A 17,619-nucleotide genomic window follows, 5' to 3' on the forward strand; every position below is an offset into this window, starting at 1 on the left:
TGTGTGCTGTGTGTTTGTGCATGTTGCTAACTTTGCCAGTGGGATTCGGGATTGGCTGAAATCAGACAATCCAATGTCTTATTCTTTTTCTACTCTTAGATTTCTCACCAGTCATATGCATTGGAAGATTTTCATTTTTGCCTTTTCCCTCTTAGGCACATTTGAGAGTATGGTTCTCATACCAGAGAAGTAGCTGCAAGGTGGGCAGCAGGAAAGCTGTGGGGAAGGAGCAGACTGCCCGTCTCGGATGTGACAGAATAATCATGAAGAGACAATAACACAATGACGGTCGTCTCTTCTTTCTGTGGATGTGTCTGATGAAAACGCCACAGAAACCAGCTTTTCTCACCACCTGTTTTTCCAGGCTGCAGGAAACCCAGTCATGTAAAGGTTTCCTTTCCCTGACAAATTCTAAAACTTGTGAAGGTAGCTCTCAGGACACAAGCAGTCCCTAAGGAAAAGACAGGACAGAAAACAGTGAAGTACACTTTTTGTTTAATTCCATGCATTTGTTTGCTTTGATAGTCGCTCTTGTTCCCATCACTGTACAGTTGGTCGATACAAAGAGGGAGAGCCGGCATCAGAACCCGCAAAAGGAGCAGGAGAACTAACAGGACCAGAGACCACAGAGGACACAGATGAGGGAGTTCATTTTGAGACTTGGCTACAAAAAAAGAAGTTAATCTCCTTCAAATTGAACTCACATTTTATTGCAATCAACAATCCAAGTTCTGGAATCTGAGAAGTGGGCACTCTGGAGGGAGCGAGCTCCTCAGGTGACATGGTCAATAAAGGACACCTTCCTATTAGCCTGCACCTTTTGGTGGGGGTTCCCTCTGACCTGCAACCCCTGGAGGACCCCGTCTGCCTGGTCACCAGGCAACAGCCTAGGGCCAGGAGCCAGCATTCTCCTGAGTGCTGTGAAGTGGCTCTGGAGAGTAGGCCTGGGACTTGGCTGGAAGTCTCCTTACAGTACGTTTTCTGGTGGCTCAGATGGTAAAGAATTTGCCTGCAATGCAGGAGACTTGCGTTCAATCCCTGGGTCGGGAAGATCCCTTGAGAAGGAAATGACAACCCATTCCAGTATTCTTGCCTGGAGAATTTCACGGACAGTCCATGAGGTCACAAAGAGTCGGACTTGACTGAGCGACTAGTACTAGCACTTCCCTTACAGTGGCCTTGCTGGCTGCCAGGGGACTTGGCTCTGTGTAAAATTCTGCCAGTGTGCTCTGGTCACGTGCCAGGGAAGCCTTCGCCCAGCTCCTTTTGGGGAACCCTGTTTCTCAGACAGTGAGCTCCCCTCTCCTGCCACCTGTCCCTGAGAAGTGTTCCAGTTTCTACAGAGGTCCTCCACTTGGCAGTCTAGTCTGTTCCAGTTTGAACAGGTGCTGCAGTATTGGCTGTAACGTGCCAACAGGCAGACTAATGTGATTTCTTCTGTGCTAGTCTGTATATGTTGGTAACACTGGCGGTGTGAGCATATTAGGGCATTTTTTCTATGAAATCAGTAACGAAGAAAATTCTTGCTGCCTGGAAAGCCCACTAAATTCATACTGACAGTACAAAAGTGTTAAAAAGGATGTCACATCCTTTTGGTACCTCAGCCTCACAGAATCTAAGGAAGCAAGCAAGCAACTGGGACTTCTTAATTAACCCTCTGTTTATAGAAGGTGGTAAGGTGATTCATGGGGTCCCAAAGAGTCGGACACGACTGAGCAACTGAACTGAACTGAACTGAAGGAACAGGCTCATTTAACACAATGAAATGATGTAAATGGAGAGACATTTTGCAATTCAGTTGCAATCATATACCAAAGGGGCAGTGGGTGGAGGCACGGAGCCTTTTTCCTGCCTCTCATGCTGCCCCTTGGCCACAGGGTGGGACCTATAAGCAGCATACTGGTACAGCCCATCATTCTCCCGTGTGGGCTAACTCAAGATCTCAAACCACCTTAGGAAATTATGAGGTGAAGTTTGGGACAGCCAATAGATCTCCCCTTGCACACCAGTTCCAATCAAGTGGTAATTATTGCTCCAAGTGCTGTATTGTGAGAGGTTCGGAGGGTGTGTCTAGGCTCAGCAGGAAAGAATATGGTGATTAATAAATAACACAGTTTGGGATATTGAGCGTGAAGACAGTAGATGGTGGTATGTGGCGGTATTCTGGTTTCTGGCCTGGTAGAAAAATGAAACACAACATAGCAAACTGTACTATGAGCAGAGCAGGGCAGGAATTCCTTGGAATTTATAGAATTGTAAGAAGTTCAAGTGAAACATTTTAAGAAAAAGGGGGTGGAGAGTGAGACATAAGGGCATGGAAGAAAAAGGTAAATCTTTTGATCAATAAGGATACATTCACACTGAGAAAAACATCAGTGCTCCACAGTGGGAGAGGGCATTTAAAATTAGGTTGTATCAAGAAAACCCCAAACCATCAAGCCTATTATTACTTGGATAAGAGACAAATTCAGTAAAATGAGGCCCTGAAATGGAACTCCAGTGTACTAATTAAATCCAACTAAAAATATCCTTAGTTCTAGAAGGATGGATTTGTTGATACCAAAGTTTTTAAATATCTGAACTTCAAGGAGGTCATACCAAACCATCTTACAGCACAGCTAGCTCTTCACCTCCCCGGGAAGGTGCTCCCCACAATCTAGCAGACAGGTCTAAACTTTAGCAATGGTAAAGTCTATTTTAACTTCAAAGGAGATGCAGGCTTTAGCAGTGGTAAGGTCTATTATAACTTCAAAGCGGATGCAGGCTTCTCAGTCCCTCTGCTAAGCAATTTTAAGAGGAATTGTTGTTCAGAGGACATGATCGAGAAATAGATGCGAATCAGAATCAAATGCTCATCCGCAACACTCATTATCTTGCAGTCAGTCAAAACCAGATGCTAAATGAATGTGGAATTCATCCCAAGGGGGTTAAAGTTTTGATCGACAACGAAGCTTAAAATCATAGTCCTGGGAGTTTCCTTAAAGTGCTGTCACCCAGTTGTCAGACTGAAGAATTAGCTCTTAAATTCCCTGAGCTCTTCATTCCACACTCTTCAGATGACTGTGGAGTTGTTCTCAAAGAAACACACACCAATTCAAAATTGTCCTGGTTACTTCAAAGCAGGCCTGCGATAGAGAAGGCATTTCTCTAAAGACACTGTTCTTCTCTGAAGCCTCCAGTCACTTCTAAAGAAAATAAGTAAAATGTTCAACGTGGAACTTTATTCAGCTCTTGACCATACAGTGAACGACTTGAAGATTCAACACTGTCTACAGCCCTAATACGCTCTTAACAGTCAATCCAGTTTGATATATGGCATTATCATGACAGACAGTCCAGATGGGAATTCAAAAGGTATCAAAATGATGAGGTACTGGAGTGGATTTTCCAGAAAGATCATCTCTGAAAGGGATAAGACACGTTGACCTTCATGTTTCCCTTTGGCCACTATAGGTGGGCAAGGCCTGGATAAGCTGAAGGGTCAGTGTTTTATGTTGGACAGAAAGAGGACACAGAGTTGTAGCCTCTCTGTTCTCAGAAGTAATGAGCCAGAGAGATTCACAGTACAATGTGGTCTGAAGTCAGAGGATGAAACATATGGGCTTTAAAAGGTGCTTTTCCAGCTCTGTGACTGACAGATTAGGCCTCAGGCTAGAATTTCTCTAATCATCACCACAGCTAGGCATCTTTTTTTTTTTTTTTTTTGGTCATGCCATCTATTTCCTTTTTTTAGTCTCCTAGGAGGAAAAAAGGTTGGTTTTATGGGATTTAGCAGGAAGGAGATTACAAACCATGTTGCCAGTTCTTGAAACTATCCCACGGGCCCCAGGCAGGTTCCCTGTAGGCCTGTTTCTCTCAGGGCATTAAATAATTCTCTTGTGCTTCTAATGGATCGCATGATTTTATTTCTTAAGAAATTTGAGAAAGTGTACAGCTTTGGAACTTTGTCCACCACTCAGTCATCTGCCCACCTAGGAGCTTTTGTGATCAAGTCAAAATCACAGCGTTAACCACTGGGCCTCACGGCAGTACCGCGTCCTCAGATGATTGTTGTTGTACACAGAAAATGAGGGAATACAGCTAAGACGAATACCAGGGAGCTCCCACATGGCAGTTCCATTTTCATTCCTTCATAAAAATCCATAATAACTCATGGTTAGCAATCAACACAATCACTGTGCTACACCATAAACCACACCTTCTGATCGACAGAAAATGAGAAGGATAATAATTATTATAAAATAAAATAACAATGATAATAATGCCATAACTTAAGATCTTTCATGTAGTCCAGCTACAGAATTCATACAAAATGGAATAATTTAATGAAACAATACTGCTCTCTGTATAAGTTAAACATTTTCCTTCATCCTACCTAACAGCTATAAATTATAGACACTAAATTTTAAATCAATGTCTCAACATAAAGTGTAAACAAATGGAGGGATCAAACAAGCAAAAGGAACTGCTCTAAATTCCCTCCTGCTTTTGCTTTTTGGCCTATGCAATCAGTGACACTTGGAGGAGGGCGATGCTTTCACCTGTATTGGAAATGGTTTAATACCTGTGTGTTTAAGTCTTGCCTGATGTCCAATCTGATGCAGTGTCAAAGCGTTTAAACCATCCTCTCTAGGTCTTGAGCCTAGAAAGGGTGTTTGGCAGTGACTAATCTTGGAGACAGAAACTAGGCCAATGTCTGTTTTTATATCAAATTCTAGATTAAAATTTCCTTAAAGCTGAGGCACCATGAGATACCTTGGTTTGTTGCTCAGAGCCCATGATCCGGGAGACAGAAAGGACCTCAGGACTTGGACAATATAAAATCTTTCCAATCTCTGCTTAGCATCAGTTGTTCTTTCTATGAATTTCCAAATCCAATTACTCAAATTTGCATGGAGCCAAATACATTTTACAAGTAGCATTTAACAGAAAAGCTATTATGGTGGGGGAGGGGTTGCCTTTTGCAAATTGCCTGTTTTGCCTTTTTTCTGACAGTGGTAGCCACTCACGAAAGCTGGGGTTAGAATGAGTTAATATAAACATAGGGTATGGTCTGGGACTGGACATTGGGCAGACTCATACACCTCCTAGCTGCCTTCAAAGACTGTTTCATTTAAGTCAATAAAACTCTAGAAGACAAACAACCTGGTCCCAGGGAGGGAGGGGTGATTCCCATCTTCTCCACGTAGTTAAACTGAGACATTCTGTGAATGTCTTTTCACAAATTGCACATTTGCTTTTCCAACACTGTTGTCTTATCCTTCTCTCTTCCTCAGGCTCTCCCTCCCCTGCCCCTCTTTTCCCTAAAAGACAGAGTCAACAGGTGGGAAGGAAGTAGGATACAGGAAAATGGCACTCAAGTCTGAAAAATCAACTCACTGGTCAAGGTAACACACTTGCCAAGGTCATGACACTGATAGCATTAAAAAGTGGAATATTTGTCAAGGACAAGGTTGGATACTACCTGTAAGTCTCACTACCAAAGGCTGCTTAAAACTTTAAAAATGAGATCAGTTTCCACATACACAGTTTTGAACACATGCCCTCAAAGACCTTGGATACAAGTAGCTGGTCACCAAACTTTTCTAGGTCTTTGCATCACCCATCTGGACAAGCTGGTTGAATTTAGTGTGGTCTGTTCACAAGTTACCTGGAATTGCTTTTCTTCTGCTGCTCTTTGTTTTCTAAAATGCTCAGTATGTCTTGCTTTGGCTCTTCTTCAGTCACTTACAGCCAAAAGAACTGGTCCCCTGTTCAAGTAGCAATAATACCTCCTGGTCCCACAAACTCCCAAGGATGTTGCTCCTAAATTTCACTTTCTTTCCTCCTTTCGCTCGCTCTTTTTTTTTGCAAGAAATTATTGTCTTTTTCTCTATCATATATAGTTCACTCTTTACAGTACAAAGTGTTAAAATGTCAAACAAAAATAAATATAAATGTTACAGTAGCTAGAATATTCAATAAAATAGATCCCTACCATTCTTGATTGAAATGTTCAGTGAGACTTAATTTCATTTGGATATTTTTCTCCAGAGATTTGCGAAGTCTCATGTTCCTGTTATTGCAGCTCATTTCTAGGGGTAAGAAAGATGGGGCAGCTCTCCTCCCAGATAAAAAAGCAGGGAGAGAGTGGGAAGAGTCTGGGGGTGGGGTGAATTTGAAATGCCAGTATAGTCATGAGATCTTCAGGGTGGGTGTTCTTTCATTACCAGGTAGCAGAGCTGTAGTGTTTATTGGTCCTGACTGTGGCATCAGAACAGTCCCCATCTGAAGAGTCACAGTCCGATTCTTCAAACTGCATAGGATTCTGCAAAGTCAAGACAACATAAGACCTTAATTCCTTTCTCCAATTACTCAGTAAATGTATTCTGAACACCTCCCATGTGACAGGTCCTGTGCTGGGTTACTGGATAACATACATGAGACCAGACCCTGTCTTTGTGGGGCTTATGGAGAAAGAAGACTTAGAAAGATGATGATGACAGTGAAGAGGAAGACAGTGAAAACAGTGTATCACAGTCCCACGTATGTTGTTCACTACATTCCACACACTGCTGTGAGTGCTTTAACATCTATTAATCCATTTAATCCTCTGTGAAATAGAGGCTGTGATCATGCCTGTATATGGGATAGGGAGCTGACCTACAGAAAGCTTTAAGTGGCTCGCCCCCATCACACAGTGAGTGAGTGGAAAGGCTAAGGCTGGCATCTGGGAAGTCAGACTCCAGAGTCTACACTTCCAACCATGCTGTGACCCATCCTCTGAGAAGACAGTACTGTATGTTAACTGAAGTGGGACATGTGCTCTGACAGCATGGAGGGGCTGGTGTGGACCTGGGGGAGGGAGGCGGATACCCCCAACTAGGTTGGGGGATAGGGTCAGAAGTGATGCTTGAGTTGAATCTCAGGGTGAAGGGTTCCTGAGCAGTTTTAAGTTTGTGCTTCATTTGGGAGAACTACCCCATTTTGGGAAGCTCTATTATCTCTGTAGTAAGTCCCCTACATACAAATGAGTTCTGTTCTCAGACCACATTTGTAAGTCCAATTTGTTCACTAAGTCCAACCAAGTTAGCTTAAGTACCCAACAAAAACAATCAGCTATACAGTACTATACTGTAATAGGTTTGTAGTACTTTTCACACAAATAATACATAAAAAACAAACACATAAATAAACATTTTCAATCTTACAGTACAGTACCCTGCAAAGTACAGTAATACCAGCTACATCACTTCTGTTTTTATGCTTGCTTCCAGACATCCTGGGCTTGAAATATTGACACTGTACTACTGTACTCTGTATAGAGCTGTACAGTAAAATTACACAAAAGCACAACCACTAGAAGGATGCACACACATGACAATGTACGCCAGACACAGGAACTAACTTGAGTGACTGGACATGCAAACATGAAAGTTGGCAACTTAAAGGCTCACATATAGAAGACTTACTATTCTTCTACTTACTTCACAGAGGAAGTTATTCTATCCTATGTGTGTGTGTTAGTCACTCAGTCACATCTGACTCTTTGTGACCCCCTGGACTGTAGCCCACCAGGCTCCTCTGTCCATGGGATTCTCCAGGCAAGAACACTGGAGTGGGTTGCCATGCCCTTCTCCATAATCGTAAAGGACTTAAGCATGTTCTAACACAAAGACCTCCAGGAAAGGGGACAGGGATGACAAAAGGGAGGGGAAGACCCCACCTCATAGCCACATTCCTCCGCACACAGCTTGCCCAGAGACATCTGTGTTTTTACACGGCGCACGGCACACTCCTTGTCCGAGAGCCCGTCCGAATGTGAGGATATCTCAATGGGGATCTCCGGCGTCTGGGACAGCAGGTCATCAAGCTTCTCTGCCAGGCGATCTTCGAGTTTATCTGCTAACTCATCAGGGCTGTTTGAGTGGTCACTGGTATTTCCTTCCTCGCCGTCAGACACAGAGAAATTCTCAGAGCTAAAGGTGGAATACGACTGGCAGCTGCTGATACAGCGATGGGGCCTAGAACCACAAAGAACCAGAAGAACTCAGTCCTGGGAACGGCTGTTTTTCTTGTCTGTTGGTCGCAGCCTTGGTGGGAGGTGATCTAGTTTTCTGCTTGCCCCGGAGGGAGAGCCAAATCCAGAAAGGTAGAAACTGTTTAAAGCAATAGAGAGGGAAATCTGCGTTCCCCCTTTCATTTGGTTTTCTATGCTATGTGGCTCCACACAACACTCCAAAGCTGATGGCTACCGCTGGTGTTTGGCAGTGACTGTATTTCTTACTGGGTGCAGGGGCCTCGGAAGGCTGAGGGCTGTCACCACCCTGTGGATCGACCCCTAACAGAAGTGAGCTTGGGAGGAATGCTGACTCTGCAGCTATGGGCACTGTCCAGCAGCAGGTGCTCCTTCCAGGTAAAGTCGGGGTTTAGCTCTGATGAGACAAAGCTTCTGGGGAGGGGGGAGGGGATTTATAAAAATTACTCATTTCTCTCCCATTGTTTACAAAGGAGCCTAGTAAATAAGAATGCCATTAGCTTACACTGGCTTAAAATAATAAAACACATAATAACAATGAAGACTGCTTCTCCCTCTGTCATTGCCTGACCTTCCTGTATTTCTCAGTACAAAGCGATTCCGATGGCCTGTGATCTGAGGTTGGCTGATGAACAGGCCAGGTGATGCACTGGAGTGATAGCGTCAAGAGTCCAGATGGAGGAAGCCCAGGTGGGAAAGGGAAGTTAAGGTAGGACTCACACAGCTTCTCAAGGCTGGTAACCCAGAAGGGAGACAAGGGGAAGAATATTATAATAGAAAAAGCAAAACCATGAGGTTTAAAACAAAATTTGTATCATAGCAAGAAAGAAAGGTGGGAAGCCATCAGGTGGGCTGAGCTAATGGTGACCATAGGAACAAATGCTGGAAGTAACTGTGATGCCCGTCAATGGGATCAGAGGATGAAAAGACAGTGACCCAGGCTCAATCTCAAGGCAGAGGAGAAAACATAGTGTCCAAGGAAACAAGGTAGCAAGGGCAGTGTGGAAGGAATAACTCAGGGGTGAGAATAGACTTCAATTTTGTGCATGGCATATGGGCCCAGAATACAATCTACCAAAGTATGGGGAGTCCCTTGATCTCAGGAAATTCCTGGTTCTGGGCAGGTACACAAACCTTCTTGGGGTATTCTTATAGTCTTCCTCTTCAGGAACAGAATGCCTAACAGCAGAAAAGGCCTCCTGGGAGGAAAACTCCCTTCCATACTTCTACATGAGAGCAACTGTTAATTCTAGGGGTACGGGTGTGTGGTCCTTCTTTGGTCCTACAAGCAAAGTTCTTATTGCTGGCTAGGCAGGAAGCTGTTTCTAAGGATGGGCTGAAGGAGGACCAACTTATTTAACTACAGTTAACCTGGTAAGGTATAAAATCCAAGGCATGGGAAGTGCTATGGATTGAATTGTATCCTCTCCAAATTTAAATGTTGAAGCCTTATCTACAATGTGACTGAATTTGGAGGTGGGGTCTTTAGGAGGTGTGTGTATGTGCTCAGTCACTTCATTAAGGTTAAATGAGGTCATATGGGTGGGGCCCTAATCTGATAGGACTGTGGCCTTATAAGAAGATGAAGATCTCTTATGCTCTTTCTCTCTCCCCTACCATGTGAGGACATAGCAGGAAGGCTGCTTTCTGCAAGCCACGGAGAGAGTTTTCACCAGAAATCTTGGACGTCCCAGCTCCAGAACTGGGAGAAATAAATTTCTTCTGTTTAAGCCACCTAGTCTGTGGTATTTTGTTACAGCAGCCTGAGCAGACTAATATAAGGAGGTACACTAGAAACCAATAAAATTACCCATAAAACAGCACAGCCATCTCTCATAAACTGCCCACTATATTCTCAATTATAACCTTGAGTCATATTTACTTTCCCTATCTTTCAGTTCTTATCTAGTGAATTTGGATAAACTAGGATCTGCCAGCTACCAAAATGGCCAACAGGAAACCATGAACACAGTGGGTTCAAACTTCCCTATAAGGGGCTGTTAGAAAGTGGCCTGTGATGGAACTGGAGATGTGGCAAATTCAGGGTTCTCCCTGCTTACACTGAGAGCAATCACATAGGTTTATCGGTTTTACCTCTGTCTTCGTGGAAATTCAACTTCACTATCTACTTCCCCTTCTTCCTCTTCAGAGGAGTCATCTCCACTCTGAGAAGAACAAGCAGAGAAGAGTCTTATTTCTCTTTCTTACATTCACACACGCACACACATATACACACAGAGACCCTGTAAAAAATTTAATTATCATCAGAGGCACTGAGAGGCAGCTTGCTGAGTGTAATTTTTAAAAGTATACCTCTTCATTCATTCATACAGCAACTTTCCCTGGGTGTCCATTTAGGCCTTGCACTTGATGCTGGAGGACACACAGAACTGGTAAGGCTGGGTTATCTTTGCCCTCAGGGAGGTGAAGCCTCCAAGAGAATACACAGGTGAGTAATCAGGAGGGGAAACTGAGACGAGGTCTTAGACTTGGGGGTGGTCTCTTGTAACCACTGTCACTAGTGGTTCTAGGCTCTGACACAGAGACTTCAACAAGAAGTGATCTTTCAGTTCTTCAAAGCCCAACAACTACTTCCCCTCTTTATGTACCAATCACTTTTCCCCTAGTATTATAGCTACCATGCTTACATCATCTCTACTGCTAAGACATATATCTTTTAAGGTCAGATTCCATCTTGTTCTGTTGTATTCCTCCTCTACCATTAACACAACACTGCATACAAAGTAGATGCTTAACATACGACTAGACAGCACGGAGGCATGGGTAAGAGAGTTATGGCTGGGACATCTGAGGCCCCGTCACTGCTTGGGCTCTGTGGTTGATCTGGAAGGGTGTGTGAGTGTCTCATCTGCGAATACGATCTTCCCTTGAGGGAAGATTCTATTTCCCTTCAAGGGCGCAGGAACAGCCCCATTTAAGATCAACCATCATTAACCACAGCACCATGATGCACAGGATGACAACAATCCCTTGGGATGTGAGTAAAGTGGGGCCAAATAACTGTACCAAAAATTGAGCATAATTTGTTACACAATTGCTTCTGTTGTTCCTGTTTCGGTTTTTTGGCCACGAGGCATGCAGGATCATAACTTCCTGACCAGGGATCAAACCTGCACTACCTGTGTTCGAAGGCTAAGTCTTAACCACTGGACCGTCAGGGAAGTTGGAAGGATAATTTATTTTTAAAGTCAGTTCTAATAATCTATCACTTTTACCCATTTGTCTCCTGATATGTTTTGAATAGGAAAGACAGGGATGGAGCTATTCTGCCTGTGGAGATAAGCACTTCCCCTAGAGCTCTCCTGGGAGTGGATCTCAGTAGAAAGATGTTGAGCTGCCCTATGGGAGCGTGGTTCTAGGGAGGCCAAATGTGTGAGGGGTGTGTTCGGTGTCCTGCAGACCCACGGATGCCTCAAAATGGCACCAGGATAGTTACAAAAATACATGTTACTTGGGAGTGGACTGGGGAGTGGGCTGATGGGTTTCTTCCAGGGGTGATAAAAAGATTCTAAAATCAGTTGTGCTGACAGCTGCACAACTCTGAATAGAAAGAACTGAGTTGTACACTTTAAATGAGAGAACTGTATGGTAAGTGAATTATATCTCAATAAAGAGGCGACCAAAATATATGTTACTAGCCATAAGGGTCAGAGCCGCAAGAGAATGAATTAGCCCAAATCCACTGCACTATCCAAAACACAATGTATCCCTGGGAATGCTCAGTAAGTAGCAGCACTTTATGTGGAGGAAGAAGCACAGCTCTGAGACAGTGGCCCTCAGCTTCAGCTTCTTTCCTAGGAAATGTCTAGTGGAGCAAAACATGCTCATTTGCATTTCAGACACTTTGCTTTCTTCAACGGAACTCGTGATGAAGATGACGTGAAATGACAGTTAGAACCGAGTGCGTGTTTTCCATGTGCTAAACACTTTTCATATATAGCATTATTTTTAACTCATTAGCAAGATAAGCTCATATTTTTGGAATGTTGCTGTATGCCAGGTTCTATTCTAAATTCTTTACGTATTAACTAATTTAATCTTCACATCAATCAGTGAAGCAGGGTCCACTATTAGCCCCATTTTATAGATTAGAAACCGATGCTCAGAAAGCTACTAAGTGGAAGAGCCTGGCTTTGAACTCAGGTCTGTCTGACTACCAAGCCTGTGCTCTTACATAAGGTAGGAGAGTTAGCCGGACTCCCAACTAATAAACCACACGCAGCCAGTGGGTGAGGAGGAGAGGAATAGGTTTCAGTGACTGAGAACTGGCTGGATCTTGATGGTTAATAATGAAGGTGACATTTTTCCAAAATATACTGGGAAGAAAGTGAGTTCCATGGGGGATTAATAAATTATTTTTAAAAGGCAGTGTGGTCAAATAGGTGAGGGAAAAGCTGGCTTAAAGGAGGTTACTGCACGATTTCTCAAAGCCTAGGATTTGTTAAACATGTGCTTAGGAATCTCTGAGAGGGAATGAAAGATATGGTTTTGTTTCCTAAATCTGTTTTAAAATGGGATCCTTCCTTCTTGCAACATCCTTAGGACTAGGCTAGGATAGTGGATTCCAACCTATTTTGATTACAGAGAGAGAGAAATGGCAACCCACTCCAGTGTTCTTGCCTGGAGTGGCAGAGCCTGGTGGGCTGCCGTCTATGGGGTCGCAGAGTCGGATACGACTGAAGCGACTTAGCAGCAGCAGCCCTAATATATAGCTATTTGTCTACTTATAAATTATATATACTTGAATCAGTGCCCTGATTCAGGAGTTGTATTCTTTAGTCTATCACCTAAGCAGTGTGGAAAGTATTAAAAGCAAAAATACTGCTATTTGTGCTTTTGTTATCTCATCCTTTTACAAAATGCGTACTTTCTATAATGCGCAGCACATGATAGGCTTCGACATTCCTCAAAGGCAGTGGCACACTGCTGCTGTCAGTACGCCTCACCTTCTGAAGTGGCCTTGTTTTGCGAGGTAGCACTGGGGGAGTGATGTGATGAGAGGCGCCAAGGGATGATGCAGACCGACAACCGCTGAATTCATTTTCTTCCATTTTTTCAGAACCCTGGGCATTTTCCGAGAGGGGATTGTGTGCTGGTGGCTTGCAAAGGTTGGGGCTCCTCCCCACCGGCTCGGCCGAGGGGACGTCTAGGGACCCATGCTGTTCTGGCCTGCACTGGAGGCAGGGGTCATAGGGGTCTGCCTGACAACAGCCCCAGGGACCAGCCTGTCCCTTGTCAGGCTCAGAACTTCTCCAACAATCTGCCGCCATGGCCGTGGAGATGAGGTCAGGGCTAGAGCCAGGCATCTGTCTTTGAGCGTGGTTGCTGAGTGGGCTCCGCAGGGCTGCTGCAGGACCAAAGTACCTCAGGTTGTTGGCGCAGGTGGTAATGTCCTGTCCGTGCATATTGAGTCTGGGATGGTGACTCTGCGACACGGCAGGTGAGGGTTGCTGGTATTGCTGCTGCAGAGGATTATGGTGCTGGGGAGATGGGTACTGGGGCTCAGCTTGGTGGAGGGAAGTGGGGTGGGGTGAATCCTCCTGGGCTGGCTGGTTTTTCAAGATGGCCGCAAAGTCACTGTGGCTGCCTCGGCTGTTCCCGCGTCGGTGGCGTGGTTTGCTCCGATATCGGCTCTTGCTGCTGGAGGAGGACAGTTTGGGACTTCCGGATAAAGGGGATGCTGTGGGAGCCACTTCCACACTGGGGATGCCTTCAGATCTCAACAGATCTGGCCTGCAAGGAAAGAACAGGTTTGGTTTTAAACATGTGAAAACTCATTCAAGTTTGAGGAAATGTATCCCAGGTCTGGTGGTTGCCAGAGGCGGGGTGACGGGACTAGCGGGTAGGCGATATAGGTGAAGGGGATCAAAAAGTACCAACTTCCAATTATGATACAAATAAGTCATGGGATGTAACAGTGTGGTAACTGTAGTTAACAATGCTCTATTGTGTATTTGAAAGTTGCTAAGAGAGTAAATGTGGCTTCCCAGGTGGTGCTAGTGGTGAAGAACCTGCCTGCCAATGCAGGATATGTGGGTTTGATTCCTGGGTAGGGAAAATGCCCTGGAGGAAGGCATGGCAACCCTCTGCAATATTCTTGCCTGAAGATTCCCATGGACAGAGGATCTACTGGTGGACTACAGTCCACAGGGCCACAAAGAGTTGGCTACAACTGAAGCGATTTAGCATGCATGCATGCATGCACAGGACAGTAAATCTTAAAAGTTCTCATCACAAGAAAAAATTTGTAACTATGTATGGTGACGGATGTTAACTGAACTTATTGTGGTGATCATTTTGTAATATACACATATGTTGAATCATTATACCATACACCTGAAATTAATATAATGGTATATGTCAATTTCACCTTAAAAAAACCCGAACCCAGAACAGCTGAAGAGAGGTAGGAAAGCCAAAGGCCCTGCCACCCCCAACAAGGCTCTGGCTCCTCATCCTCTTTCCTCTCACAGTGGTCTCAAAGACACCTCTATTCAGGCCCCAGGGGGTCCCAGACCTTGCAGGGAAACTGCAGGTACAGTTTTGCCTTCATCCTATGTGATGAGGAACCCAAAACCCCGACCATATTGGCTCCTGGTCTCACAGCTCGTTACTGGTAGAATCTAGATGAACAGTCTCCTAATTGCCAGTCTGGCTTGTTGGACAGTCAGAGTACAGCCTGAAGGTATGTACAGATCACCTGGGAACTTGTTAAAATGACTGCATAGGTCTGGGATGGGACCTCAGAGCCTGCCTTTCTAACATGCTTTCAGATGATCTCAACTGAGGACCACATTCTGAAGAGCCAGGCCTCACAGCAAATCAGTAGGCATCAGGCAGTAGGAGATGGTTTTTTCTTCTCTTCCAGGAGAATTTCAGTTAAAGATTTGTCTTAGTACAGAAGTTCCAAGTGTCATTGGTATATGATGAGGTGGATAGGGTACTGTGGGGTTATCCGCATCTTCCTGTCTCAGATTCACAGCCCTGTGGTCAGTTGGCCAACCTGTGCCACAGACAGCATCTGGGGAGGTCCTGGAACCTTCTACTGAGGAAAGAGAGCCCTCCAAGGCCAATGAGAGCATCTATCAATATTTACGCAGTAACTGGCTATGGCAGGATCTAAAAGAGAACTTCGGTGAAAGTGTCCTAAGATAGGTGAAGGCTGTTCAACCTGGCAGTGCAAAATCACAGAATAACACTGATACAACACTTCCAAGTTTATAAAGCACTTCACAATATACAAAATACCACCTTCCTACTATTACAATACCCATTTTACAGATGAGAGCACTGAGGGATCAGAGAGGTTAGTTGGCTTGTGTCCACCACAAAGCTAGGAAATGGCAGAACTCACAGCTTGAAGCCAAGTCTTTGGACACCAAGGAACAGTTCTCCCCCATTCCAAGCTTCTCCATGTTACGAGGCATTTAAACTATCTTATTAGACTATACTCAGTTGGTGGGCTTGGTGGATCCATCATGGTTCATCTTTTTCCCTAACTAAACACAAACTGAGGCTAAAAGATAGTGGATGGTTTCTCCTCTCTGATCGCCTCAGAGGGCGCTGGCCTGCTGACTTGATAATCATTGGACTGTCCAAATAATCTGAAACATAAATCCTTCAAAAGGCAATCAATAGAACTCTCTGCAGCTCTAGTACCCACACTGAGTTGCCTTTCTAGACAAGTTCAGCTCATCGACTAAGCATCTACTGGTGCTGTCAAACTTTCAAACACGTTTCTCACAGCTGAAATAAAAGTAAACACGAGCTCATACTGTGAAAAATGAAATAGTACTATTTTCTCCCAGAGTGCTTGGTGTTTTAGCTGTTGGCAAACTGCAGAGAGGAGCCAGCAGGTGAAGGCTGTGCCTAGTTCATATACCAAAAGAAGGGAGGTGGTGGGATTCCTGGAGGGGTTTGCCAGGTGCCAACTGAAAACAATTTTTCTAGAGCTTTACCAGAAGATGGTGAGGCATGGTAAGTAAAAGCAAAACTGGGATTAATCTATGCAGTTATCCCTCAGTGGTTTAGATTTATATTAGTCAGGCTGTGCTGGGATGGTCACTGTTCTCAAAGTCTTAAAATACATGCTTGGTTTGCATTTTCTCACTACCTTTATTCTTACTGCATTTATCCCAATCTCACTGATAGGTTTATACCCAGATTAAGGCACATTTCTTTCTTTTGCATTAATTTAGGATTGGGTCAACACTGCATTCATTGGGAGGAATTCCTCTAGCAGAGGGTTTGATTAAAAAAACTGACTGGAAGAACATTCTAACATTAAACTAGCAAGGAAAATGTGTTGTAATTAGGGGAAAGGGCGTCTTTAAAATTTTTTTTAAACTTTTTTTTTTTTAGCAACTGTGGTTTCCTAGGTGATTTCACACACTCTCTTATTTAAACCTCACAAAAGTTCCACACAGGAGTGGGATGAGGGGAACTAGATGATTAGATATAGGTAATTATCAAAGTGCCTGCTTTTGTTTTGGTGGTAGATTTACAGGCACTTAAATCTACAGGCACTTGGATCCACCAAGCCCACCAACTGAGTATAGTTATTAAAAAGAACTAACTAAATGAATAAATAAAAGTGGCACATACATAGACCCATGATGCATATTAGAGAGAACTCAATTCTGTTCACTAAGGGGTCAAAAAAAGAAAAAGAAAGTACATCATTTTACCCATGGCATTGAGAGCAATCAACTGACATATTCCAAATCACACAGCTTCTAATAGGATTTGAATCCAGGCCTGTCCAGCTCCCACTTCATTTCTCTTCACTGTTCCATGCTAAGATAATAAATATTGATGCCTTAGACAGTAATAACTGTATTCCCGGAGTCCAGGACACACTCTCTCCCACTTCCCTACTCTGTATCCAGAGGCAATACCGTGTGGCCACACTCACCATCATCTGATAATGTATTTTAGGGGCATATTTTCCCACTTATCTGAATACTGTCAGTATAGATGCTCACCGCTTGGCCTGCATCCCAGGTCTGTGAGGCATGCCTTTCCTCTTCATGAGCTTCTCCATGGCATTGGGGTGGATTATTGGACGGACAGGATGTCGTTTGTAGGTCCCAGGATACTTCTTCTCCACGGCCTGCTCACGCCTGAAGAATAAGAAAAGGCCACGTCTCAGTCTTGCCTGGAGAATCCTATGGACAGAGAAGCCTGGCAGGCTACAGTCCATGGGGTCACAAGAGTCGGACACAACTTGGTGACTAAACCACCAGTCACCCCAGACAGAAAAGGTGGGCAGAATGTTTTCACAGGTTTACTCCACGCACAGAGTCTGGCCACACTTAACAGATATAGGCTATCTGAATACCAAGGCTGCTCTTTAGGTTAAAAAGGAAGAAAAAACAAAACTAAATTCAAACTAACCTGACTTCATTTTTTTTTCTTCAGCTTGCAGATGGGACTCGGAGGCCAACCTTCCCTTCCCCTGACATGCCTCATGAGACACCAAGCAAAGGTTGAAGTCCTACTTATTTTCAGGACCTGCTATTAGTCAGGACCCCAGAGTTTCTTGCCATTCTCAGGAAAACACTGAACCACTTGCAGCAGTT

At 44.1% G+C, this 17,619-nt stretch overlaps 1 protein-coding gene across 7 annotated transcripts in view; it reads right to left on the minus strand.

Annotated features, from left to right (window-relative positions):
- MAP3K13 (mitogen-activated protein kinase kinase kinase 13) overlaps window positions 1–17,619 on the minus strand; it is a 177,307-nt gene that overhangs the window by 9,432 nt on the left and 150,256 nt on the right. For 6 of the 7 annotated variants that reach the window (XR_008683638.2, XM_088838453.1, XM_055408803.2 and 3 more), the window contains 5 exons: window positions 17,023–17,160; window positions 12,985–13,771; window positions 10,112–10,182; window positions 7,706–8,003; window positions 6,210–6,307 (listed from right to left, as the gene is read on the minus strand). Coding sequence is in view for 6 of the 7 variants with exons in the window: in XM_088838453.1 (XP_088694579.1) it covers window positions 6,210–6,307; window positions 7,706–8,003; window positions 10,112–10,182; window positions 12,985–13,771; window positions 17,023–17,160 (1,392 nt within the window). In the remaining variant the exon portion in view is untranslated. Of the gene's footprint in view, window positions 1–412; window positions 6,308–7,705; window positions 8,004–10,111; window positions 10,183–12,984; window positions 13,772–17,022; window positions 17,161–17,619 lie in introns of those variants that run through there. The other variant, XM_055408804.2, reaches the window with a different exon arrangement.

This window comes from Moschus berezovskii, chromosome 1 (genome assembly GCF_049115385.1).
Source record: "Moschus berezovskii isolate FMDL1 chromosome 1, NW_MosBer_1.0, whole genome shotgun sequence".
NCBI classification, from domain to species: Eukaryota; Metazoa; Chordata; class Mammalia; order Artiodactyla; family Moschidae; genus Moschus; species Moschus berezovskii.